The sequence below is a fragment of the Chaetodon trifascialis genome, chromosome 12, assembly GCF_039877785.1.
Source record: "Chaetodon trifascialis isolate fChaTrf1 chromosome 12, fChaTrf1.hap1, whole genome shotgun sequence".
Classification (NCBI taxonomy): Eukaryota; Metazoa; Chordata; class Actinopteri; order Chaetodontiformes; family Chaetodontidae; genus Chaetodon; species Chaetodon trifascialis.
Genome location: NC_092067.1, coordinates 5246331 through 5274324, shown reverse-complemented (window position 1 = coordinate 5274324; position 27994 = coordinate 5246331). Strand labels below are relative to the sequence as shown.

The 27994-nt window shown below is 42.0% G+C and overlaps 1 protein-coding gene across 1 annotated transcript; it reads right to left on the bottom strand.

The window, feature by feature from the left end:
- Nucleotides 1-368: 368 nt before the first annotated feature.
- Nucleotides 369-26112, bottom strand: parp4 (poly (ADP-ribose) polymerase family, member 4). Its single transcript, XM_070976522.1, has 36 exons — nt 25955-26112; nt 25224-25351; nt 24783-25008; nt 22986-23109; nt 22230-22308; nt 22036-22140; nt 21594-21752; nt 20318-20455; nt 19987-20157; nt 19407-19558; nt 19003-19143; nt 18323-18421; nt 17896-18079; nt 16648-16789; nt 15582-15724; nt 15231-15362; nt 14761-14847; nt 13945-14109; nt 13376-13422; nt 13044-13125; nt 11911-12048; nt 11648-11837; nt 11146-11216; nt 9591-9778; nt 9211-9310; nt 8638-8808; nt 6314-6394; nt 5986-6066; nt 5805-5900; nt 5513-5650; nt 5263-5358; nt 4333-4925; nt 3975-4035; nt 3376-3478; nt 2412-2544; nt 369-1371 (listed from the first exon to the last, which is right to left on the bottom strand). Exons 2-36 carry the CDS (start codon nt 25347-25349, stop codon nt 1164-1166), a joined length of 4950 nt encoding a protein of 1649 aa, XP_070832623.1. The 5' UTR covers nt 25350-25351; nt 25955-26112; the 3' UTR covers nt 369-1163.
- Between the last annotated feature and the right edge of the window lie 1882 nt (nt 26113-27994).

Below are 27994 nucleotides of genomic sequence, written 5' to 3'. Positions count from 1 at the left end.
TTTAAAGTTTTGGTTGACAGTGCCGTCTTGAAAACGATTAGATGCTTTGACACAAAATTTCTTTCATTAATGTCTCTCAGGATGAACTGTGGTGTTCACTTCACTTTTCATATCTCACACCTGGTTTGAATGTTGGGAAGCTTCGAATCGAATTCATCAAACAGAGAGACATCAACTTACCGACCAGTGAGATATAATAATATCAACAGTTTACTGACAGTGTAAAGATGCTGTTTTGACAGGTTTGACAGCACGACAGTGGAGAGAAAAGGGAGCTCATCTTTGAAGCAGCATCTCTTTGAGCCCTAAACTGTGCACCTGCTGCAGGGCTGCTGTGTGGACAGGAGGCGAAAGACAATAGAGGTTTCCTGCAGAATGATTTTAATATGATGATAAACACAAGAGCACATATTAAGGCACCCGGGGAAACATTCAGAATTCACGATTACACACACACACACACACACGCATGCACACACAGGAAGATAATATCAACTCCCACCATAACAAAGAACAACAAAGAAGCCACTGATCACCAAAGTAATGGATCAAATTCTCTGTGATCCGCTGATTATAAACATACAAGTTAACAGTTGAAAAACTAAAGCAGCGTCAAGAGAAATCTTCAGCTTAATCTTGTCAACGCACATCTCCTGCACACACAATGTTTTCCAGGTATTTTTCTTGTTTTCCTATCTAATGTTTGAAACACCTTGTGTGCAGCAAACCTATAATTCTGTCAAAAAAGCCTTTGGTTGTGCTCGCTACATCTTACTTGAAAGGCGTATACACGCAGATGTATTAATGTAAGTGTTAGTCATTCCTTGTGGTTAACACATCTTGCGCTAAATGTTAAATATGCAGTGACAGAGACAGAGAGAGATGTGTGGATTCAACATGATGTGTGTCCTCTAAATTAACTAAAAACTGTCTCCGTTCTGTATTTATTCTGTATTTACCTGATTAAGGGAACCGTGTTCCTCATCTGTGCAAAGTCTGGGAAATCACACAGACAGACACAGTTCAAAGTGCGTTACAGAAGACAAAAAAAGAGTGCATATATGTAAAGATAACTCTAAAAGGTCATGTCCTCTAAAAGGCGAACAGGTCTGATTTCTCTTCCTCTATCTTCTCTTCATGCTCCCTCAGTCATGTTGGCCTGCTCAGTGGACCAGTAAAGGGGCAGCAGTCCTCTGCAGGTTAAGACCACTGAGAGGTGAGTAGGGAGGGAGGACTTCATATCCCAGCAGCTGACGGGTGGAGGATTCCCAGCTCAAACCAAACTCCAGCCGGCTGTAGACACATGGGTACTGCCGGTCGGCCCAGCAAACCCAGTCCACTGCTCTCTTCACTTCCTCCCACCGCTCAGGCCTGGAAGAATGAGGTAGCTGTTACTGTGAGAGCTAAGCCACTCTAGGAACAGTGACAGCAGTGTTTACATTCTGAAACTTCCACAGCTGAGAGAAAGAGCTTAAATCAGTCTGAATACATAATGTTAATAATTGTATAGCTTGTTTCCTGATGCAGATTATTATATATATATGTATGTGTGTGTGTGTGTGTGTGTGTGTATGTATGTGTATATATATATGTGTGTGTGTGTGTGTGTGTGTATATATATGTGTGTGTGTGTGTGTGTGTGTGTGTGTGTGTGTGTATCTATATTTATTCTGTTCTGATGTATATTTTCCAAATTCAATCAATCAATCTAATTCAATTTTGCACATTCAATATTCAGTATATATATATATAGTAATTCTAAAATATATTTCCTACTTTATTTTTGCACATCCAATTGCTCAGTATATGTATAAATTTTTTTTTATTGCTGTACATTCTATCTATCTATCTATCTATCTATCTATCTATCTATCTATCTATCTATCTATCTATCTATCTATCTATCTATCTATCTATCTATCTATCTATCTATCTATTCCTTCTCGTTCTTTCTTTCTAATTTTATTCTTATCTATACTGCTACAAAAAACTATTTCCCCTCGGGGATCAATAAAGGAACTCTGAATCTGAATACGTGTGTGTGTGTGTGTGTGTGTGTGTGTGTGTGTGTGTGTGTGTGTGTGTGTGTGTGTGTGTGTGTGTGTATATGTATATATATATGCATGTGTGTGTGTGTATATACACCTTGTGTTTTTAAATAACTTTATATCTTCTGTGATTCTAATTTAACATCATGTGAGTATGGCTGAGAAAAAATTAACTAAGTAAGTAAGTAAGGCTAAGAAACATACAGCATCATGCTTGTTGATTTAGGGTTAGGGTAATGCTTGTTTTACATGCCCTGCTTTTGAAGATATATTGTGGTTGCAGCATTTGCCACAGCTGATTTCACAGATGCTGAAAAAGTGAATACACTATCTGCGGGCTGTTTGGTCTGGTTTTGGACAGACCTGGGCTGAGAGGAGTCGTCCAGGCAGAAGAGGGTGCGGAGCAGTTTGCCTTCCTCCAGTTCCTCCGCCCTCATCAGCTGCAGAACCAGAAGAGTTGCCAGCAGCTTCAGGATGTCGGCATGGGCTTTCACACCTACACCACACACATGCACACACACACACACACACATGCACATGCAGGGGATCAAAGTTATTATGAAGACAACATGTACGGCAGCGTCAAAATGGGGTCCGTCCGTCTAATAGTTGTGAAGATATCGGTAACAAACACAAACGCATCAACCTGCTGCTGGCATTTGAAAAGTCTGTGGATCATCAAAGTCACCAGGATTCAGAGACATGCTGCAGCTGTGGCTAAAATATTTTTGGACACTTGGAGCACTAACTGATGAAGGCTCTAGCAGCCTCTTACTTTGATGATTTTACATTTGTTTTTAGAAAAACAAAACAAAACAAACAAAAAAAACCAGCCTTGTTGTAGCTATGAATGGCAAGGTTTTGACAGTTTAGGCAGGAAAAGAGGTTTGATCATTTTCTCAACTTTTAGAGCTGCACTGTCATCTTTCAGCTCATCTTCATGATGTAAAAACATGAAAATCTTCAGAAATAGAGATAACAAATTTTCACCTGAAGATTCAATATGATGTTGTCCAATCTCCCAAACAGTATAACAGTAACAGCATTTGGACTGAGCTGGTCTTTGGCAATTTACCCATTTAAATACTGTTGTCATGATTACAGAATGTCATAGAGAACATATTATATTTGTATTTGTGACATTTAACTTGTAATGGAATAATTTTACATGATGGTACATTTACTTAAAACAGTGATGTGAATGTTTCTGTCTCTGCTGTATAATCCCAGACTTACAGTCACAGAAATATGCTAGTATTGGTCCAAAATGATCTGAAATAACAAAGCCATGAAGCTGTTTTCCCTCTAACGGGTTGAGAGTTTTCACCTAGAGAATGGATGCCCTTGTTTTTCAGGAACACATTGGCAAAGAGATCCACATCAATATTTATGAAGTCTCCAAGCTCTGTGGTTAACTCCCAGAAGCCCTCCTGAAACACACAGACACATTTTTCAATTTTTCCATTTCCTATGCAAAGCAGTCAGGACTTATGCGACCTAAGCATTGATGTCCCACATCCCCAAGGAATGCCAGTATGAGCAAGCGTGGTTATAGTCAAGGATGGCTAAACGATTCTTTCTCAGAAAAGTCAAGAATCAAGACGAGACGAAAGCATCTCCAAAATGGATGCAATGTCATGAAAATGCATACAAATAAACTTCCAACCTATGTCAGAACTTTACAGAAAGACTAAAACTGACACAAAGCACCTGCTCACAGATGCACGCTGAACTGAAACTCTTCACTCACTCACAACACTGCGTGCTAAGAAAAGGTTCCTTTGTCACAGCTGCTGGTCCAAGAGAACAACAGGGACAACATGCTGGCAGGAAAAGCAAAGGCTTAATGTGGGTGCACGAGTAAGCAGCATACACAATAACAGGGCCCTGGAATTGCTAGGCCTAGGAAATTCTATCATATCTTACTGAATGCTGCATCTGGAAGATCTTTGTCCACCTGAGCTTCAAGACTTCAGGATCTGCTGATCTGAAACAACATGATCCCAGCAGGCCACTGTCAGTCAACATGCATACAGTCTAAACGTAGACAAAAACACACACTTCTGCTAACTTTCCCTTCCTTCCACATGCATTTAGGCACATTCACAAATAACTTTGGGTCCACTCATCAGTCAACATACAGATGATTTAGTCTATTTTCATTTTGTCAACCAAAAGCTCACAACCATGTAAAAGCATTTGGGCAACATCGATTGACTTACAAGAATTATTATCAGGGTTTTTTAACTTGAAGAAAAATATGTAGGACTGTTTTGGGACTCACTTGATGGCTTGATGAACTCTTGATGAAGACTCCAGAGATAATCGTGGAATTGATACCATCTTCCTCTTCTTGTTCCCTGAAAAATGTCCTGCTTGGAACTCAATCTCATCCCAAAAACCACTACCAGGACTTGCAGAGTCACGTTCTATTTGAGAACTTCTGTCTTTTTCCACTGAGTGAGTGGCTAGAAGAGGAGTGGCATCATGGAGAGGCTGACCGGTACGTACATGAGCTCCACAAGGAGGAGGGGGAGGAGGAGGACCAACTGAGAGTGCTGGAAGATGAGTGACAGGTGCAGGAGGTGGAGGAGCTGGAGAGGCAAGGTAAGGGAGGCCTGGAGGAAGGGGAGGAGGCACAAATGAGACTCCTTTACCATGAATGAAAGGAGGAGGAGGGGGAGGAGGAGGAATAGATGAGCGTGCTGGAAGATGAGTAACAGGCGGAGGAGATGCAGGTGGAGGAATTGCAAATGAGCACTCTGAAAGAACAAGCAGAGGAGGAGAGGGAGCAGAAAGAGGAGCATGGCAAACATCCTTGAGGTTCATATCGGTGTCGTCTGCGAGACAAAGGTCTTCAGAGGAGTATGAGGCGCTCTGCAAAATTTAGGAGACAAAGAAAACAGAAACAGGAGTCAGAAACTGTTTTTGAACTGCTAAACTGCGTTGGCCTGTGTCTGCTGTCACATTCAAATCTTTGTGAAGAACATGAAGGAAGAACAAAGTTTGTCTCAAGGGTGAATGTGTATCAGCATGAACTTACCACAGCAAATGAATGGAACAGTGTGCATTGCTCTGCACTGATACCACACAAGCGTTGCTAAATTAGGATATGCTGAGCTATTGCGTGTAATAGCATCTTTATCTAAAAATGCATTGTTAGTCCTCCAACATAGCAAAGGTGCAGCGTCAGTTTGTGTTTGAAGGGACTAACCGTGGGTGAATAATGTGGAGAGATTGATCTCTCTTCCATGCACAGATCTCCTTCGTCTTCTTCCAAAAGTTCTGCCTCCACTTCCTCAGAAGAATCCTGTCAGAGAGAGAGAGAGAGAGAGAGAGAGAGACACACACACACACACACACACACATCAGAGAGACAAATGCAACAAATATAAGTGGCACTTAAATCACAACAAACTAATTTGCTCTTTCCTTCCCCTGATCCCACTACAAACAGCGTTTACCGAGTAAAGGCCACATTCTCTACCCTCTTCATCTCCACCATGTTGTGGAGAAATCCAGCTGATATAGGGGAGGAAGTCCACATCTTCCTCTACGATTAACTTGGGGATGTCTGTGAAGCCCTCAGTTTGTTCTGAATCCTAAAACAAAGTAGATGACTTCTGTTTGGTTTGGTTGGGAGACAAAAAATTTGATGTTACAAAATCTTCACATCCGGTAAGGTAATTGGGTGAGCAGCCACCAGAATGGAATACAAATAATATTAATGTGAAAAAGGCTGAAAATTGCACAAACCCTTTCCTCGATGGCCACAAAGCTGGTGAACTGAGACAGGATGGAGAATTCTTTGCTTAGCTCGATTATGAAGCGCTTCAACTCCACTTTCTTCCCCTGGAGAAAGCAGAAAGCCAAGTTAAACACGTGGAGCTCAGGCTGGACATCTATACTGAGGTGGCTTGCTTTTGGTCGCACTCACCTCATGCTTAGCTTCATCGCTGTCCAGGCTTCCGTCTTCGTAATCCCTGATGAGGGCTCTTGCTGTGAGCTTGTGAAGAAACTGGACACACGCATCAAAATGCATCATAATCAGCGCCTCATCATCCTCATCATCATGACAGTCACAATTTACCTGCATCAGCATCTGCAGAGCAAGTGAGTTGTGGTGCGCGTGCGTGCGTTGTGTGAGACAGTGCTACAGTAAGAGTATCATGTTTTTCAGTTAAGAGATCCGTCCACTGGCATTGAACATATACAGCAGGTTCTGTTGAGATCGTTGGGTGTGAATGCACTGTATGAGTTCTTACTGTGCCCTTGGTCTTCTGCAGCTCACTGGTTGACACCATGGTCTGGAGCTCCTGACCGCTCAGATTTCCCAGAAGGGTGGCCTGTGGTGTCATTTGAGTCATTTATTGAAGAAAAATGCCAAATATTTGCCGGTTTATTGCTTCTTAAATATGAGGATTTGCTGTTTTACTGGGTTTTATATCATTGTAGATGAAATATTATTATGTCTTTGACTACTGGTCAAAGAAAACTAGCAATCTGAAGATGTCACCTCGGGCTCTTGGAGATTGTGATGGTCATTTTTTTCAACAGTTGGAACTGAGATTCAGAATAATGCACACACTTAAAAAAAACCCATAAAAATATACATATACAGTACAGGCCAAAAGTTCGGACACACCTCCTCATTCAATGCGTTTTCTTTATTTTCATGACTATTTACATTGTAGATTCTCACTGAAGGCATCAAAACTATGAATGACACACATGTGGAGTTACGTACTTAACAAAAAAAGGTGAATTAACTGAAAACATGTTTTATATTCTAGTTTCTTCAAAATAGCCACCCTTTGCTCTGATTACTGCTTTGCACACTCTTGGCATTCTCTCGATGAGCTTCAAGAGGTAGTCACCTGAAATGGTTTTCCAACAGTCTTGAAGGAGTTCCCAGAGGTGTTTAGGACTTGTTGGCACCTTTGCCTTCACTCTGCGGTCCAGCTCACCCCAAACCATCTCGAGTGGGTTCAGGTCCGGTGACTGTGGAGGCCAGGTCATCTGCTGCAGCACTCCATCACTCTCCTTCTTGGTCAAATAGCCCTTACACAGCCTGGAGGTGTGTTTGGGGTCATTGTCCTGTTGAAAAATAAATGATCGTCCAACTAAACGCAGACCGGATGGGATGGCATGTCCCTGCAGGATGCTGTGATAGCCATGCTGGTTCAGTGTGCCTTCAATTTTGAATAGATCCTCAAAAGTGTGACCAGCAAACACCCCCACACCATCACACCTCCTCGAATCCATCCGTTCACCTTTTCTGCGTCTCACAAAGACACGGCGGTTGGAACCAAAGATCTCAAATTTGGACTCATCAGACCAAAGCACAGATTTCCACTGGTCTAATATCCATTCCTTGTGTTTCTTGGCCCAAACAAATCTCTTCTGCTTGTTGCCTCTCCTTAGCAGTGGTTTCCTAGCAGCTATCTACTGTATTTAGACTGTACTTGTTATTTTAGACTGTACTTGTTATATTTCATTTATATTCAATTCTCATATTTCAGTTTATATTTCAATTCATGCAACTACTGTCGCAGTGCGTATTGTTATATATTATATATACCTACGTTAACTGTCTTTTGTTGCATTCAGTGTTGCATTTTAGTGTGTTTAGTTACTCCGTTATTCTTCACCTTATTCATGCTATATTATTCTAATTGTGCCTTGCACTTTGTTGCATTTAGTTGTGTGTTTTGTATATCCTCTTACTACTTCTACACTTTGTATCGCAACCGCTGCACAGCAATTTCCCTCGGGATAAATAAAGCTTCTTGAATCTTGAATCTTGAATCTTGAAGGCCTGATTTGCGCAGTCTCCTCTTAACAGTTGTTCTAAAGATGGGTCTGCTGCTAGAACTCTGTGTGGCATTCATCTGGTCTCTGATCTGAGCTGCTGTTAACTGGCGATTTCTGAGGCTGGTGACTCAGATGAACTTATCCTCAGAAGCAGAGGTGACTCTTGGTCTTCCTTTCCTGGGTTGGTCCTCATGTGTGCCAGTTTCGTTGTAGCGCTTGATGGTTTTTGCGACTCCACTTGGGGACACATCTAAAGTTTATGCAATTTTCCGGACTGACTGACCTTCATTTCTTAAAGTAATGATGGCCACTCGTTTTTCTTTAGTTAGCTGATTGGTTCTTGCCATAATATGAATTTTAACAGTTGTCCAATAGGGCTGTCGGCTGTGTATTAACCTGACTTCTGCACAACACAACTGATGGTCCCAACCCCATTAATAAAGCAAGAAATTCCATTAATTAACCCTGATAAGGCACACCTGTGAAGTGAAAACCATTTCAGGTGACTACCTCTTGAAGCTCATCGAGAGAATGCCAAGAGTATGCAAAGCAGTAATCAGAGCAAAGGGTGGCTATTTTGAAGAAACTAGAATATAAAACATGTTTTTAGTTATTTCACCTTTTTTTGTTAAGTACATAACTCCACATGTGTTCATTAATAGTTTTGATGCCTTCAGTGAGAATCTACAATGTAAAAAGTCATGAAAATAAAGAAAACGCATTGAATGAGAAGGTGTGTCCAAACATTTGGCCTATACTGTACATAAGTGCGTACCTGAGTGCAGTGTGGCACAAAGCCGTAAACCAGGGTGTGGCAGTCATTAAACAAAGCAGGGATCTGCTGGGGGGCTTGCACAGGAGAGGGGCCTGTAGGATTGAACTGCTGCCACTTTACTGACACTGAACTGCAGCCAGGAGAGGCCATACGCTTCACCTGACACGCCACCTGCAGCCAAACCAGACAGATCAAAGGGTGAACACATGAATCAAGGTTAGTTCTTTCTATGTGAGCGTGTGATTGTGTCACATTTTAGGACATCTTAAATGCATTAGGATCAGAAAGATCTTTGGAAATCATGTCTAGTCTTGAGTCTTGCTGGATGAATTTAACCAGTATATCTCTCAGGGTCAATCTGCATGTGTCCAGTATGACATGAATGATGACATATCAGGTATTTTTAAAGTTTTCTCACTGTAACGGCACTGAAAGCACTTTGTCTGAAGGTAGAGCACCAATGCCAATTGTCAGTGACTGTTTTTTACTCCTGTCACAGAATAATCAACAGCAGAATGATTAAACCTGAACATACTACACAATTATCTGTGGCTGATTAAAAGTCAGTCTCACCTTTTCGGCCCAACTGTGTTTGGCTTTGGTGTCAAAGAATTCAAAGGCTCCACCCCCTGCCTGGGCCAGGGCTCTCAGCATGTGCCGATTGGCTGTCAGGCTAAAAGAACAAAAAAACAACAATAATAATAATCAAAAATAAGCACTGTAGCAAAAACTATATATGAAAATCTGTCAGAGAGTTTAAACCCATCTGTCTGACTGCTGACAATGTCTGTCACAGTACCCGTCAACATAAACAATAAGTTCACGGGACGTCTTCATGATCTGGGGCTATGGGCTGATATGGACTTTAAAGCAAACTCATGAGTGTAGCTGACAAAATCAAAAGTCAGTATCCTCACACCCCCGTGACCTGTGACCCCTCGACTCATTCAGACCTGAGGCCGCAGGTGAAGAGGCGACTGTGTTGAGCGTTGTCTCTGAGCAGCTGCAAGGTCAGATCTGCGTTCTGGATGTGGCCGTCCGACAGCAGCAGCATGTTCCTGACACCGCGAGAGGGAGGCAGCAGGCTAAGAGCTCGCAGGGGCCGCCACAGCTCAGTGCTGCCCCCTACTGGAGAGAAGCGCTGATAGGATGGAGAGGAGCAGAGCCAGATTGTTTAAACTGAAATCACGAGCTGCCAAGTAGGAAAAATGGTTCACGTTAGCCTCTGAATTGTAATTCTGAATCAGATGTATTGCAAATGCCTGAAACAGATGATAACAGATGATAGTCTTGGTAAAAAGACTGGCCGCAAATGCATCAATGTTGGCAGTTACATTGAACTAAAATCAAACGTTAATGCCAATGCAGTCGATTCAGCTAACTTCATAGGAGCTGTACACTGTTGATTTGTATCTAGTTTCACTTGGTACCAAACTGCTACAACTACACAACACAGCAAAAGCAGTGAAGTTATTTCTCTGCACTGGGGCTAACATCACTGTGGACAAGCGTGGCAACACTCTCCAGTCAAGGGCTGTTTTCCTTGTTCTTCCCATTCTGCTGACATTGCATGAATGCAGCAATAGAATAATGAATCTGCACAGGCTGAATGTGGACACAAAAACAAACAAAGACACAAGATTCTTTGTCGTCGCCTGTATTTCTTTTGCTATTACTGTACTATAACAGTATTTCTTTAAAAAAAATTACAAATTAACTAAAACCCTTCCAGCACGCACTGTGAATTCAATAACAAATTCTACAATAAATCTAAAATATCGTTTTTCTGTGTGTTGTATAATCCTAATTCCAAAAACACTGGGATGCTGTGAAAAACAGAAATAAAACAGAATGTCATAAGTTGCTTAAAAACAGGACAAAGACAGTATATTTAATGTTTGAGCTCATCAGCTTGAGTGATTTTTGTAAATATCTGCTTACTCTGAATTTGATGCAGCAACACGTTTCAAACAAGTTGGCACAGGAGCAACTAAAGACTGGGAAAGATGTGGAATGCTCCAAAAACACCTGTTTGGATCGTTCCACAGGTAAACAGATTGATTGGTAACAGGTGATAGTATCATGACTGGCTATGAAAGGGGCATCCTGGAAAGACTCAGTCGTTCACAAGCGAGGATGGAGAGAGGTTCACTGCTTTGTGAACACATGACTGTATGAAGGAGATTACTGCATGGACTCAGAAACACTTTGTTAACCCGTTGTTGGTAAACAGCTTGTTTGCAAATGACGAAAGAAATTCATCTTACATTGACTAGTCCAGCCAATGTCATCACAGGTGTTTCCTGTTTGTTATCATATGATGATGAAATGTACTGACAACTGGATAGTGCAGCAAAATTAACCAAAGTCTGATACAAGACATTATATAGCTGTTAAACAAAACCTTGCTAGAAGTCAAAGCTCAGAAGCAAAACCATTCAATAATCCTTAGAGCAATGGCGTCCAGGCTGAATAACAGTGTGAAAGATTGTGCCAGTCATAACTCACCTTGATGAAGCTCTCAGCTGCCTGACACACTTCAACAAGCGGCTGTGCTGTCAGGAAAGCTTCTGAGTGATCTGACAGACAAAAACACAGCAACAGTCAGGAAAATGACAACTGACCACTGGAGTCATCAGTTACTCTCACTAAATATTTGGGAAGATGATGATGACTGAGCAGGTTCAAACTCAGGACCCTTTCATAAATGGGGACTTCACATGGCAAAAAGTCTCCAGATATAGTGCTGTTGTTCTGGTGGGAATAATGTTCACATCTCAAGTTGTATATGACACTCAGATAATGTGAGATGAAGTGCTGAAACACTCTGAAACACAAGTTTTATTCCATCATGCTCTGAGGATTTTCAGCATTTTATGTAGTCAGAATAATTCCTTCCACTATCTGTCATCAGTTTCAGTTTTATCTTCCAGTTCAAAAACCTTTCCAACTCATCTGTATGTAGATTTTATAACTACATGCACACAAACTTAAAAAGGACAAAACTGACCTGTGCCAAACAAAATGACATTGAGTCTGAGGTTGTGGTCGAGGGATCTGAGGACCTGAAGGGCGATTCTCTGGGCCATCTGGAGAGACTCTCCCTTCATGGACTCAGATGTGTCCAGCAACAGAATGACTTCATCGGATGCTGACCCGGAGCTGACGTCAAAGTCTGGATAGAAAACCAACATGCAGGCCTGGAGGAGAAAGCGAGATGGTTAAAGAAACGTAACACAGAGTGAGAGACAGACAGGAGGCAGACAGACGGACCTGGCTGTCTTTGTCAGGGTGTTTCTCCACCCACATCCTGGGCTGGTGGAGCTCAGACAGAGTGACTGACAGCTGGAAACCTTCTGGACCCATGACCTGCCCTGGCAACACGCTCACCACCGCCTTACAGTCTGTTTTCTACACAATCACACACAGAGAAGAAAACAGAGTAAAAAAGAGGAAATGGACTGAGTTCATGAGTAATAAGTGCCTTTTTTTTACTGATTAAACTATCAAACACAGTTTTGATGACATCAAACATGATGACAAATGTGCATCATGAGAACACATAACCATCCATCCATCCATTTTCTATACCGCCTATCCCTTTCGGGGTTGCAGGGGGGCTGGAGCCTATCCCAAGCCAGAGGGCTGCACAGTGGTGCAGCAGGTATAGCGCATGCCTCACAGCAACAAAGTTGCTGGTTCGATTCCCGGGTCAGGCCTTTCTGTGTGAAGTTTGCATGTTCCTCCCACAGACCAAAAACATGCTCATTAGGTTAATTGGTGACTGTAAAATTGCCCCTAGGTGTGAGTGTGAATGGTTGTGTGTTTGTGCCCTGCGATCGACTGGCGACCGGTCCAGGGTGTACCCCACCTCTCGGCCGTTGACGGCTGGGATAGGTTCCAGCACCCCCCACAACCCTGAAAGTGATACTCGGTATAGAAAATGGATGGATGGGAGGAAGCCAGAGTACCCGGAGAGAACCCACGCATGCAGAAGAAGAAGAACATGCAAACTTTGCACAGAAAGGCCCCGCCCGGGGATCTAACCAGCAATCTTCTTGCTGTGAGGCACTATGCACGCACACTACCTGCTGCGCCACCGTGCTGCCCACTCACATAACCCTAAATACAAATTATTTAAAAACATCCGACACAATAAAACACAGAAAAGCAGGCAAATTCTATTGAAGATGAACAAGCAGCTCTTCAGTGTTTTGACATGAAAAATAATTCATTGCAAGATTATATTGAACATTCATGCATTCAGAATATTCCACATCAACATTTCTGCTCGATTTCAAAGCCTATTGACCTGAAGGAACCCGTGAGGCGGAGGACATGACTGACAACCATGTTTCTGCATCATTACAACGTGACTAATGTGACCGTAAAAACACCCAAATTACCTTCATCTTGATTTCATGAGTGATGCACAGCAGGCTGGTGATCTCATGAGGCATCTCAATTGACATGTCCAGGGTGAACTCTCTGAGGGAAAGCAATAACACACTGTCACAGTGTCCAGCAGCACACATCTGAGTGTGCTTCAGAAAAGACAAACTAGGGAAGGGCACACATAAATGTTTCGCTCGATAAATGAGAAATGATTTGCTGACAACATTGTGGTCGATTAACTGTTTATGCAGCTCCACTGCTTTACCACACTACATCACTGAACTTCAGCACTAAAGTTGGAGCCAGATTTCAGGAGAGAGCCAAAACACATAATATCGCTGACCTTGTGCTTGACTCTTCATCAGTCACACACACCTTCTTCACACTGACCTGTGACAATGGAAAACACAGGCAAAACCTCAGCAGTCACTTCATTCTCAGTGCAGAGCCTGTCACATACTATGAGATCCAGTGTGCTTGTCTTTCCTCTGAACTCCATGCAAAATAAATACATAAACAAAAACAGCCACACTTGGCCCCAGTTTTTAATTTCTCCTGTGACGCATGGTTCATGCACAAGATTGCTTAATGAAGGCAAACAAGTAAAACTGAAGACCAAACACTGCACTGCTATGTTTGATACGTGTTGCTATCTCAAACATTTTATTGCTTTGTAACTAAAAAACACATGCATAACATGCACCAAAAATCAAGAGGAATAATGAAATAAATCAAAATGATGCAGGTGCATGTATACACTGTAGAACAGCAGACTGTGTCCTCGGATTGTTTTCTCCTTGAAGGACTTTTTTGCCAGTTTCCACACTGGTGACAGCCTGCAGAATAAGAAGCAACACTTTGAAGTGGGATTTTTATTTTATTTTTTTTTTAGTTTTTGTCAGGCCTCCTTACTTGTGTTGTCTGGTTGAGAGCTGCACTCTCCTGCCAGGGAGCCACACTCCCAGGCAGGGAGAAGAGAATACTCCCATCCCTGATGATCAGCTCAGACACAAAGGTAACTTTAATGAGGACGGTCGCACTGGGAGGCAGATTGCCCACACTGATGGTGAACACATCCTGCAGAAAGCACAGAAATCACATCACATCACAACCACTGTCCAAATAAAGCTGCACAGCAGGAAGAGCTATTTGGGTGCCACTGGTTCTGGAAGTAAAAGTCCAATTCATTTTCCCATAGACAACACGATGTGACGCACAGCTGGAGCTCTTCCATGGCTTGGAGTGGAAGCTAAAGTCTCTGCTGTTGAGAAAACTTATCATCTGCACTTTAAATCAGTTCAGCTGTAATTGTTGGGCCAACTTTAAATGGATTCAACAACGTTTTGTTCACAACTGCAACAAGGGTTTTAAATTGGCTGCTGCTCTGATTCGCACCTCTGACTGGATTCTTCCCCATGGTTAAACCTATATGTTACATTATCCAGGAGAATTCTGTGTCTATGTCACTCAACACTGAGGATACTGTTGAAAGAAGAAATTGAAATGGGAATACAGAACATTTCTGGAACCAGCAGTTCCCACTTCACAACTCTATACTTCTTGCATTGATTTAAAGATCGGATGACATTAATGCCATGTTGTGAAAAGAGGACATAAAATATTTTGGTAGAAAATGCATCAGTGTAATACTTCAGAATTAGAGATTGCTATACTTAGAGCTTGACTCAGCATGATGAGTGTTTGGTTGAGAGCAGAGGGTGGACATACGGGAGCATCTTGGTCCATGAGGTAGGCTCCATGGCCTTTCTCAATAGCCTGCTTGTACTCCTTTCGAGCTGCCTCTTTCTCCTTCACCTGAGACCCAAACAGACACAAAAATAGAAGGTTTAACAAATAATCCATGACGTTAGTTACTGGTGGGTGAGGCTTGCTGCCTGGGATAATGCAACCACTTAACAATGAATCCAATGACTGAGCTTGCCCACATTTGCTCACAATGTGGACCAGAAACAAAGATGCTTACTGAATCCCTGCTGTACTGCACATCTGATGTGACATAAGACAACTTGTTAATCTGGTTAATACCAATTTGAACTTTTGCATTATCTCTATTATTTGCAGACAGGACATTTATAATATAATCCCCAACCAATAATTAAAAAACAGGATAATAAAGACATGCATTAAGTGGAGGTGAAAGGAAGAAATCTGGGATGAGAAAAGTTGAGTTTGGTTACCTGTCCCACCACATGTTTCCCATTGATGAAAGCCTCAAATCCACACACTGCTGCAGAATCAGCCAGTGGGAAGACATACTTTGCCTCAATGGGCGCAGAGCTCAGGTTGGTGTATTTTTGGAAAATGATGACCTGAAAGAGGACAGAGGAGAGGACAGAGTTTAACAGTGATGATGAGACGCATATGATGTCAGCGCTTTAATGAAGGTATGAGCCAGTAAACTCAGCAGCCCGGTAAAGATTAACATCCAGTTGTCTGATGCATTTTGGGAGGTTGAAATCAAATCAGATCACAGAAATGTAATCACAGACAGAAATGAAGAAAAAAACTGAATGAGCTGTTTCTTTCACCTGAGAGAGTAGATCCATGAGTTTGCACTTCACATGGACGGCCTGCAGGGGGAGCTGCTGACCAGAGCTGTCCAACAGTCCAGCCGTCACGTCCTCCGGAGGGTTTTTAATGCTTTCAATCCCGATGTCCTCCGAAATGAGCTCTACATGCACATGCGCACACACACAAGCACAGACACAAGCACACACAGACACACAACCATAAAATGCTTGTTTGCTTGTGCTGCAATTACAATGCTAAAGACTATGACTGACAACAAGTCACAAATCAGCTCTACAATATGTATGGCCAAGTATTTCATGAAATGAAAATGAAGTCTGTACTACTGAAGTAATTCTCACTGATAAAACACAACACCTTGAAAAAAAAACAAGGTCAATTGTGACACTCAAACACGACCTTACACACAGTAAATTCTATTCCACTGCTACTTTGTATCTCAGCGCACTTCACAGTGACTATGGTCTATTAACTTAAGTGTATTTGTGTTCTTCATTTTTCATGCTTCATGCTATAGTAGATTCTATGTGAGTCCAATCCAAGTATGAGTAGCATTATATATATATATAACTGTTTGTAATAATAATGCTTTTTCTTTTCTAGCCTTGGCAAAACCTGGTCTCTATGGCACCATTAGCTAACCCTATCAGTGCTTTGATGGGGACTTTGCTGACAAGCTTCATCAGATGTGTTTTTCCAACAGATACGCTCTCATTTTAATCTATGCAGCTGTCTGCATCAGCTCCCTGCATGCCTACGTCTCAGCAGTGTTAACAGCAACCTGAAATGTTTATTTACGCTCCCAGTCCATTTATTCTGACAATACATACGTAAACACAAGGTTTATGCACAATAAAAAGCCACGGAATAAATATATTTATCTACATTTTGCCACCAAGGGAGAGCAGAGTGTGCTGCTCTCTGGACAGAGACAGCCACACGCACACACGCACACGCGCGTGCGCACACACACACACAGCCACACACACATTACTTCTATACCACATTACCCCGAACAATGACAGACAAAACATTTCAAGTATTTTGCAGGTGTTTGGTGCTAACCTTGGTCAGAAGAGGGCAGAGCCAGCTCAGCTGAGGTGTTGATGGCAGGACTGAACTCCTGCATTTGGTCTCCCTGAATGCCAAACTGAACCACATACTTGAGTTTCACCTGATCAGGACTGTACACCACATACTCATCATCCTGGAGCACAAATATAATGAAATATGTCAGTGTGCACACTGCCACTTGAGCAATCGGTCAAGTATCATCACTGAGTTTGACAGCAAATTAAAGTGCAACTATGTATTTTTGGGATACCACTTGCTGTTGTTATGGCTGCTACTGTTCTCAGGGGTGTTTGTGTGTGTTTGTGCATATTCTTGTGCCCCGTGTGTATGTGTATGGAAACAGGACTCCTCCAGAAGAGGATCTCATCTTTGGTGACCAGTCCTCGGCACAGGAGAGATCCACTTAGTGTGTGACAGATTTGTCAGAATTGTGTTTTGGTATTGTGTTGGCAACCAGACTCGAATTGAGCTAAGTTTAGACGGGGACTGATTTGTACATACACTTAGTTTTTGGTTTGTTAGCTTCAGTAGGCTTAGGGGTGCTTTTTCTCCCTTGTATTTTGGTTCTCGTTTTGTTCCCATTTAAATAGTAGGCCTCATTTAGGAGGGTTTTGTTTTTCCATTTTGTTTGGTGTGGGATTTAGGTAGCTCTCATTTTTAGAGAGTTCTCGTTTGGTTATTATAACCTCTTCCTTTTGAAGAGTTCTCTTTTAGTTATAGTTAGTTAAACTCTCAGTCTTATAGAGTTCTCTTTTGGTTTGCATTGCTTAAACTCTTTCTTTTTTTGAAGAGTTCTCTTTTAGTTATAATTAGTTAAGCTCTCATTTTAGGAGAGTTCTCTTTTGGTATTTTCATTTGTTTGAAAAGCATCCACTCACTCTTTTCGTTGTCTTGGCCTTTTGCCTTTTGTGATTGAAAACAATTTTGAATACTTTGATTTGAATAAATAACTTCTTTTCAACCACTTCCACCGGTTGTTTTTTGTTACTTCACTATCCCTAGTGAGCTGAGTCGTAACACTGTGCTCAGAGGACACTTAGTTACACACAAAAGACTTTTCACAGTCATGAGTAATTTAGATCACTTCACTCAGCTTATAAAATTTGTTTTGCTGAACTACAAAACAAATTTAAGATCATGAAAGAAATATATTAGGATGAAAATCAGATAAGGGAGAGTTCATTTCGAGGTATGTGCGATCAGGCTTTTCTTTGTACACTCACAGGCAAACAGTCCTACCTCAAAGTATGAGAAAGTGTTGGGGGTGCAGCGGACTCCGTGAATGCTGTGGTATCCCTTAGGAGCCCGGCTCAGTGTGCAGTCTTTCCTCAGGACGTCCCTGCACTGTCCCAGCGCCACGTCACACACCAGCAGCAGCCGGGAGCCGTCTGTTTCACTGGGCCTGGAGTATTTCAAACTGGTGCTGTGGACAGCACGGAATACGAAGGACAAGCTTACTAAAGTGACATCTGGGTTCCCAAATGATGAAATGACTGCAGGCTACAGCAACACCCTCATTCTTAAAATTAATTTCCCTTTAAATTTGACTATGTTTTTTCTATATATGTAATTCAACTTAAGGACAAGTTACCTCACATGTCTCATGTTAGTGGAAGTATTTTTGAATGTCAAAAGACACCTTCTCAATTTCACATTTTTTACTCACCGAACAGCATCAGTAAAGTAGATTCCACTGCCAAGATCACCGAAGTCTGTTCTCTTTATCTCATGAGGCCTCACTCCAACATGGGGCAGCAGTAGACCACTAAAGAGAAAGTGAAAACTCTGAGTTTGAAATAAAAGACCATCACAGATTTCTTAACTACATTCAGTGTCATCATTAGTGTCAAATGGCATAAGAGGGCTACTGCTTGAATATTTGAATTTGTTGGCTGATGTTGACAAAACTGCATTTATTCACAACTGAAAAGCCAATAACTGGTCAGTCTAGAAAGAAAGAAAGAAAGAAAGAAAGAAAGAAAGAAAGAAAGAACGAAAGAAAGAAAGAAAGAAAGAAAGAAAGAAAGAAAGAAAGAAAGACATCCCTTGATTTGTCACACACAACACAGGGGTGAACATGCAAACTCCACACAGAAAGGCCCCTTTACTCGAGATAAGGGGCAGCAGGCACCGAAGGCATGGTGGAGGACACGCCCTCAGTGTCCAAAGCGCCCCAGGTGGGAATCGAACCTGAGACCTTCTAGCTGTGAGGCGACAGTGTTGACAGTGTCCCACCGTGCCACCAAAAAAAGGTCAGTCTATAAAAGGCTTTAAATAAATGAAATCAAGAGAACATACAATGTTCCTCTGGTGGTGCATTCCCTTACTGCACACAGTCTGGCTTACCGAGACAGGATTCCCACATAGTTGCTGGGGCTGGAGGAATGGAGGAGGGTCTTAATGTTCCCGAGATCGCTCCTAAAGTTTTGAAGCTCCACGACCCTGTTCACACGCAGGACCTGTTGGACCTGCTGGACCTGCACCTTGCTGCACAGCATGGAAACATTGGCAGGAAGGTTAAAATACGTGAAAACATCATGTCAGACTTCTTTCTTTCTATTCCACAGATTCCAAGCTGAACGCTCTTCAATGTTGATTTACTATTTTCAGCTGTTATACATCAATTTCTGTCTATCGTCTGCATCGTTTTTGATAATATAAAACAGGTTTTATGAGTAGAAATGAGTGTTATGGGGTATAGAAGCACTGCAAATGGCTGTCCTCCAGGCGTTTCAGAGGCGGTACACTACCTGTGCTGCAGCAGTGCGGTCACAGCCTGAAACTCGGAGCTGCTGCGAGGAACAGTGTCAATGCTGCACCTCAGAGCGCGGTACTTCCCCACACAGGAAGGCACGGGGCTTCCCAGAGTCATCTCGCTCACGTTCAGAATGTCTCGAATTAACTTGACGACAAGACACGATGGTGTTCATGTTAGCCTGGATATCCACGGGGGATAGCGGTGACTTTGGTTTATGGATGTGAGGTTATGGCATGTATTTCAGAATGTATGTGGGGCCTCACAGATTTTTGCATTGATCTATCGACACTTCGTGGTCAAACAGCAGAAATGTGTTACCATGCTACACATTAGGATTGTTCAAAACAAAATAAGACAACTTAGGTCATATCATTTTCGATAGCAGTGGCAATGAAACCTGTTTCACTGCCATTTGCAGCTTAATTTAGTCACTTTTCCAGCGTGTTAGCATGAACCAAGGACGCAGCTAACATGTGTGTACATGAAAGACCTTATAAAACACAAGTGTTGGTTGCTTATGTCTGCATATGTGTTGTGCTTGTATCCATTTGTTTGTGCATGTTGCGTGTTACCTGACAGAAGTCCAGTTTCTGAGAGATAATTTTGACTCTGCTTAGAGTTAAATCGATCTCCCTGTGCGGCAGCAAAGTGTAAACTTCTAACAGGAGAGACACCACCTCAGCATCTTTTTTTTCCTTACGTTTCTTGTGAGCCTGAAGCAACAAGCCCTCCGCCCTGCTCACCTATGCACACACACACACGTAAAGTTTTGTGGACATTACATAGGCATAGAGAGAAAGTGGAAATCTAACAGATTCATGATTAGACTGTCTCTTCTGAAAGGCGAACGTAGTTTGACAGCAGACTGACATTTAACAGAACAATCCACAGAAAAAAACTTACATCATTGATGCTGAGCTTGTTGACTGAAACACTGAGGATTTTGTGAAGGCAGCCCAGGGCCTCTGTCCACAGCAGCTCCACAAATACGCCCACTTCCTGTGACAAGTGTCCTGTGTTCAGCTTCTCCTCCAGCAGCAGCTGCCAGTCAAACAAGTCCCATGTCAATCAACTGATCAGCTCATTATATTCAGCTACACGAATGCACAGCAGCGGGGACTCCTACAGCTTCAGGTATCACAATAACATGAAGTCTCGCTCAAAATCCTACTAAGATGCTATTGATGTGAATCAGAAAACCTTTGTCATAACAAACCTTCTATAAAAAGTAGTGTGTTTAATGTGTTTTATTGCAAGACCCACATCCCAGAGACACTGACATTCTGGTATATCATGAAGTCAGGGATCTAGTATGAGATGCATTTTCGGTTAGCATTATGTAGTGCGGGCTGCACGGTGGCGCAGCAGGTAGTGCGTGTGCCTCACAGCAACAAGGTTGCAGGTTTGATTCCCTGGGCAGGGCCTTTCTGTGTGAAGTTCTGTGTGATGTTCTTCCCGTGCATGCGTGGGTTTTCTCCGGGCACTCCGGCTTCCTCCCACAGACCAAAAACATGCTCATTAGGTTAATTGGTGACTGTAAAATTGCCCCTAGGTGTGAGTGTGAATGGTTGTGTGCTTGAGCCCTGCGATCGACTGGCGACCGGCTCAGGGTGTACCCCGCCTCTCGCCCATTGACGGCTGGGATAGGCTCCAGCACCCCCCGCAACCCCGAAAGGGATACGCGGTATAGAAAATGGATGGATGAATTATGTAGTTCAACATCAATATACCTAATCACAGTCATGTAAACCTAAAGATGATGATGTAATGTATTATTATAATTTGTGATGTTGTATTTATTACTATGGTCTTACTATCATATAATATAATGCATATTTTTTCACCCTAAATATGCTCTATTAATGTGTCATATGGACAGGAAATTTTGTGAATTCACTGACTGGGCATGAATGATTGTAAAATCAAACTAAAAAACACGGTTGAAAAGGAATTGCACTCTTAGAAGATTTGGCACACGCTGCTACTGTGTGTTTAAATGTGTTTAAAATGCAGCTACATGAACACTCAATGTGATGATAAAATGATGAAACTATGCTAAAAACTACTGAATGCACAATGCCTTACAGTCAATGCCTGCAGCTGTATTTTTCTTGCTTTGGATAAAACTGTCAGGAAAATGTGTAAATTGTTTAAGTAATGTGTCGTGAGTGTGTGAGACCTGCTGGAGGGGGGCAGAGCCCAGGCCCTGGGCCTGCGGAGGGATGTTGCTCCTCAGCTGCAGACCAGTAGTCTGCAGAGTCTCTCTCAGGGCCTTGTACACCTGCAGGGCTTCCTCTGAGGTGGACAGAAACACCAGCATATCCCTCACTGCTGCCCTCTGTGAGCACAAACGCAGATCTGTTTAATTGACTATGTCAACAGTAAATTGTTCCAACAAACACAGATAAACAGTACAAACAACAAGGAAGAACAGGCAAGAAGTTAAAACTAACAGATATGACAGATATATACAGGGAGAGAACTGTTTGCAATGGTGGCAGAGACGACTTTTTGTTTGTCGAGCCCACAAACGTTATTATGTTGCCAAATGGCAAACAAGCAAATAAGGTCAGCTGTGAGCTGACATGCAGTACAACAGTGATATACTTAAGACTTCATACCGTGGATCCTATATCGTCCTTCCAGTACCTGACCACACGGTACTGCCAGCCTGTCTCCCCTTTAAAACTCTGCAGCTCCAGCACACACCAAGCATTGCTGTTTATCTACAGAGAAATGTACATTATTAATTACAGTAATTACAGTACTAGTGGGATAACAGAAGAAGTAAGCAGGAAATAAACTGCAGCAGTACCTTTTCCAAGACTGAATACTTGGCCACTTGAAAACTATCTGGATATGTCGGAAGGTCAGAATCAGTTTCAGTATAAATCCTGTGAAATTTAACAATTGACAAAAAAAGGGAACATCAGCTGCATTTTCTCATCATCACTTCATCTGACATTATTTTTTTTGAACAAATGTTTATGAACTAAAGGCTGACTTGGTTTTTAACTCTGCTGTGTTTTCCACCACCATGTGAAAAAGGTGTGCGAGCAGCGGCTATTCTGCCAGAGGTGTGTGGGGTGACCATCTTTGAATGGAGAACACTGAGATGTGGAGGAAGAAAATGATGAGATTTGAATGGAAATTATTGTTACGGTGGGCTGCACCCCCTGCCTGCACAGCACGCCCTGCCTGTGAGTGTGTGAAAGCTGCCGGTCTTTGACTGAAGGAGCAGCGAATGAACAAAGAGAGACAGAGAAAATCAGCAAGAAGCGTTACTCTCCTCAAATGAGTCTCAAATTGTGTGAAGTAAGGGCATAAAACACTATCACTCATGTGACATACAGGAATAGGCTGCAAATGATTGGCCAAGGCCTCACTCATTGATCCTAACTATGGAAACGTATCACGCCATATTTACGATTCTAAATGACTGTGAACTTTTACCTCCTGCACAATTAATTTTATTGACCGTCATTGTCTCCTCCATCACGAATCTGCCAGTGTTAATATAACACACTGCAGTGCATGTGCAGGCTAACATGAGCATGGCCGCTTTTCACACCTGAACTGTTCCAGGATGCTTCTGCTCCTCTCGGGAATCTCTGCCCTCTGAGTCTCGCTGACAGAGTCCATAGGCTTGGCTGGCACTGTGGACAGCTCAGGAACTGCTTTGCTCTCTTTGGACACTGCAAAGCACAGGATGGAACACACACACATGAATGACGCACTCAAACTCACTTGTGCCTGTACAAAGTGCAAATAAAGACGCCGGCTGAGACGAGTCGTGAGTCATTGTACTGGAGCTGGGTGGAGTCCAAAGTGAATGACTGAGGTTTTTTCACACTCCATCATTACATTTTAAAGTTGATACATAAAACAAATAATGCACATTTACAAAACTGCGGCTCGAGGTTAGAGGCACTGTGGCCTTCACCTTCAAGAACCTTCTGTTTACTGCTGCAGTAACAATACAAATTGTCCAACAGGAAGCAATAAATCTGCATCTTATTTCAAAGGAAGAATCTCCAACTCCGCTGCTGATTTATTGTTGTGTTGCTTCTGCAGAGCTTTCTCTGGTTATCCCTTGTCAATTCTATGCTGTGAAAGATATTCAGGCCTGGCTCCAGCAGGTCAAATGCAGGGGTTAATCAAATTCTGATTTTCATAGGCCTGGTCCTCCCACAGTTTCAGTTTGGTGCCTCGGGGACGCAGCTTTTGTCAATTGCTCCCCAAAGCTCTGGAACACACCACCTATCGTTGTCAGGGATGCCAGCTAAGAAAGCTAAACACTCAACTTCTCATTTTAGCCTTTAACTAGCTTTGACTTTAGCGAAAAAAGCCTGAAACTTACTGTACTTACGTACTGCTGCCCTTCTTTTAAAATATTATTCTGCTTGATTTTTTTTCATTCTATGTACTTTATTTTTCTTTTTTCCATCTTATGTTATACACAGCCTTCATTTTCATCCTTTTCCTATCTTATCCACTGGGTTTTATACTCCATCTTATTTTCCATCAATTATCCTGTTTTTGTCTTCATGTTCTGTCTCTTCTATGTGAAGCACTTGATGCTTTGACTGCTTTGTTGGTTGATTTAATTCTCTATCTTCTCCTATTTTATCTGGTGTTATCCACTTTCCTTAATAAAGACTCTGGTGTTTTTTTATTTTAACCGCCACAGCACCAAAGAAGGGTGTTTTTCCAGGGCAGCTTCAGAGTGACAATACCCACAATGAGGTTAAACCCGTGGGAAGACGCTCAGCCGTGGGCTAAAAAAAGGCTCATTTTAGTTAATCAAGACTGTTGGTGAATCTGTGTCCGTTGGGAAATTGGGAGACTCTTTCATGCTTGTTTGCTTCAGAGGCGCCTACTGGTAGAGGGGGCACACAAGGCGAAATACTTTCGGAGCCCTCGCCTATTAAGTCTCATATTGCTGACCGTTGATGTATTAAAGGAATAAGAGAGTTTGGAGACCTTTGATGTTTCTATTTTCATCCTTAGTTTTATTTTATTTTTATTATTGTCATCACTTGAGTCTTATACTCCATCTTACTTTACATTCATTTTCTAGCCCTGCTTTTCTGTTCTTTTATGTGAAGCACTCGATGATGTGATTTCTGTTGTAAAGCACTTTATGCTTAACTTCATGTATGAAAGGTGCTCCATGAATAAAGTTTATTATTATTATTGTTGGGGCAGCATTGGCAGAAGTGTGATGTCCTTCTGTCCTTCTTTGAATTTTGGCGAGTTTACTTTGAGTTTCTGCTGTTAACACATCATGAGTCATATCCACATAAAATAAAAAAGAAGTGTGAACATGGCAACAGTGAGCAGTGTTTACTGCCTGTAAGGACAATACCTTGATGTGACGGTGGAATCTGCTGCTGTGAGGAGTGAAGAAGAGGAGGTGAAAAAGCAGAGAAAGAGTAAAGGTCCAGCTCGTATTCATCCACAGGCAGAAGAGCTCCTCTCTCCAGACAGCTGTACACATAATCCACTCCGACTACGGGTGTTTTGTATTTATGGATGCTGCGCAGCCTGTTGGAGCTCAGGTTGGACACATCACTGGTCACTACCAGAGAGCACTGTGGGAAATGTAGGCAAAATCAAACAGCAAGTCATGATTTCTGTTACTGCATATGAACATGAACATATGTAATAGGCCCTAGAAGCAGGGAAACCAGGATGTACAGTATAATCATGCAAGCTGCATCTCCATCATACTGGACAAAGACATTTAGTTTAATATAGAAGATCAGCATAAGACCACCCACAGTTGACAATGATCACACTCTCTGACCTGCTTATTGACCACAAAGCAAATGCTGCCTCCATTCTTTGTCACTGCTGACTTCAGCTTCTTCTTCTCCTTGAAGTGCAAATCTTTCAGCTCCAGAAACACAAAGCAGTTGCCAAACACAGCCATGCCTGAGGAGAGGACACACCCACAGAGGTTCTATTATGAATGCCACCAGTGGGAGGGGTGGGGTAATGGGCTTTTCTGTACTTTAAATGTCACGATTGGTATATCTCGTGAAGTCTACAGCACAATGTTGCAAGACATTACCCCCTCTCATTGCTGTTATTATTATTATTGGATTATCGTTATTGGCCTGTACCCTTGTGTTTAACAGTTGTTTTATGTTTGTTCATATTGTTGTATTTGTTTTTTCTGATAATGTTGTTGGGCTGCCTTCTTGGCCAGGTCACTCTTGAAAAAGAGATTTTAATCTCAATGAGGTTTTTACCTGGTTAAATATATATATACATGTATAATGACACGTACATTGACGCACGCACGCGCTAAATGGATTGTTGGAAACCGAATGCGGAAGCAAATCCACAAAACAAGGGGTGTGATTAAAGTACAAAGCAGGCCACACAGAGACAGGATCTAAATAAAAGTTGAACTTATAACGTTACAATCAAATCGGGGCGCACCGGAAACAGCATTAGTTATTTTGCAAAACTGTCAAGCTGTGTTATGTTTTCAAATCGGTTAACAAACATGAAACAAATGAAGAAACTCACTATCTAACGTGACGTCCTGTTAAATGAATACATTGAAGTTTACTTTACTGTTAACCCCCAGGCGACGTGTCTGCGGTTGCTGCCAGAAAGCACAGGTTGACGTTTTATCTTTGAACCTCGAGCTCAGGTATTCAGCTGTGCAGTCCCGTCACAACTGCATATAACAGGGCAGCATAAAGCTAGCAGCAGAACACTTTTATTTTCCGGTGTATTTGTGCTTTCAAAATAAAGTCTGTGACGTTAAAATGAAAAGACTGCATCAAAAAACCTAGTGTTTATGTCAAATGCAATGAAATGAAAACACTTTTAGCGCATGTTGATTTCATCATGTAAAAATTCTCTACCATGAAGTAAAAATGTAACTAATAACACTGACTTGTGCTTAGTTATCCATCACTGCAGTGCTCCACATCCATGTTTTGGAGAATAGCCTTAACTGCTATTGCAGGGAGTACAATGCGAAGATTGATAATTATTTTGATAATGTCTGTATGGTAAATATGAAGCACCAGCTTATCTTAGCTTAGCATAGCATAATGGCTGGAAACAGGAAGAAACAGAGAGCCTGGCTCTGTCCAAAGGTAATCCAGGACAATATTACCCAAGTCTTCAGATCAAAAGTGCCTTTTGACACCTGTACCTCACTGTGACTCATAATTGTGGTTTTACGGCACGTTACTGTTTCCCATAGCTAAAAATAGGCTAGATAGTGATGTCACTCAACAAATCAGACATTCTGATAATTGCTCCAACTGAGGTCCCTTTTTTGTCAGGCTTTTAGATTGAATTCACTGGAGTGGATGTAGTCTCACTCTCAGTTACTGTAACTTGACAAACTTAGTCAGAGGCTGTCTTCCTGGTTCATAGCAAACAGAGTTTCCAGTCATCCACATGGGCTCCTCTATTTACAGCACAGCCAGTGGGCCATGCTGCCACCGTCTGGATGAAGAGATGCAGTATGGAAACCTGAATCATTTGGGCAAAGTTAACTGAATTTGCACCCAAGCCTTGTTCACCACACAGCCTCACACTGACACGACACATGAATATATGTTTGCTCTGTATGATGAACAGTAGACCAGTTGTATGTGTGTGGTCTGGTATGCTGTTTCTTGTTATTATCACTAACAACCTCAAGTTTTAAGGCCACACAGGGACTTATATAGTAGGCCCATACAGATGTGATATTTAGAGTGGATATGCACTTATAACGTCCTTATTTTGAAATAATACTGGTTATACAATATGTTCTAATAACACTGTCACAAATTCAATACACTGGATACTTCAAGAATACGCTGCATTTTTACCCGAACGATCTGCCCTAGAGCAAACCAGAAGGAATTTAAATGATTCAAAGATAACACAAATTTCCCATTTGAACATCTTATCAGATCTCAAATTCTCGTTTTAGAAAGAGGAAATGCTGAGAGCAGAACCAAACCTAGTTAGCAACAAAAAATGACAGCCTGAACATCTTGCAGTGGAGTAAAATGAAATAATCAGAAATCAAAAGATTGACTCTGGCTCTGGATGTGACACACTCAAATTATTCAGCAGACAGTAATTAATGTTGGTTTGTTTATTTGGCTGAGAATGACGGAAAAATGGTAATGAAGATGCAACATAGCAAGTGCAGAGACAGGAAGTGTGTGGATGGAGAGGAGAACTGAAGAGGACCAACACCTCAGATGGTACAGTAGACATGACACTGTCCAAAACTGGCACATGAAAGCTTACTTATATGGCACTGTACTGCACCAGCAACAATATCACCAGTTCAGCATCCTTTCTGTAGATATAAAGGTCCCAGGCTGTGATGCTGAATATCAGACGACTGGCAGCTGAGTGCAACTGATTGGCAAGTTTGATTGCTCTAAGCAATGCCCCTCTCCAGCTGGTAGTGGCACATTCCTGACCTCCTGATATCACATTCCATTTACCAGTATTCTGCTTTCTGAACATACAGTACATTAAACACTCCGTATAGTTCTACACTCCTTTGAAGTTCTTTGTGTTTTAATAATACATTATATTTAT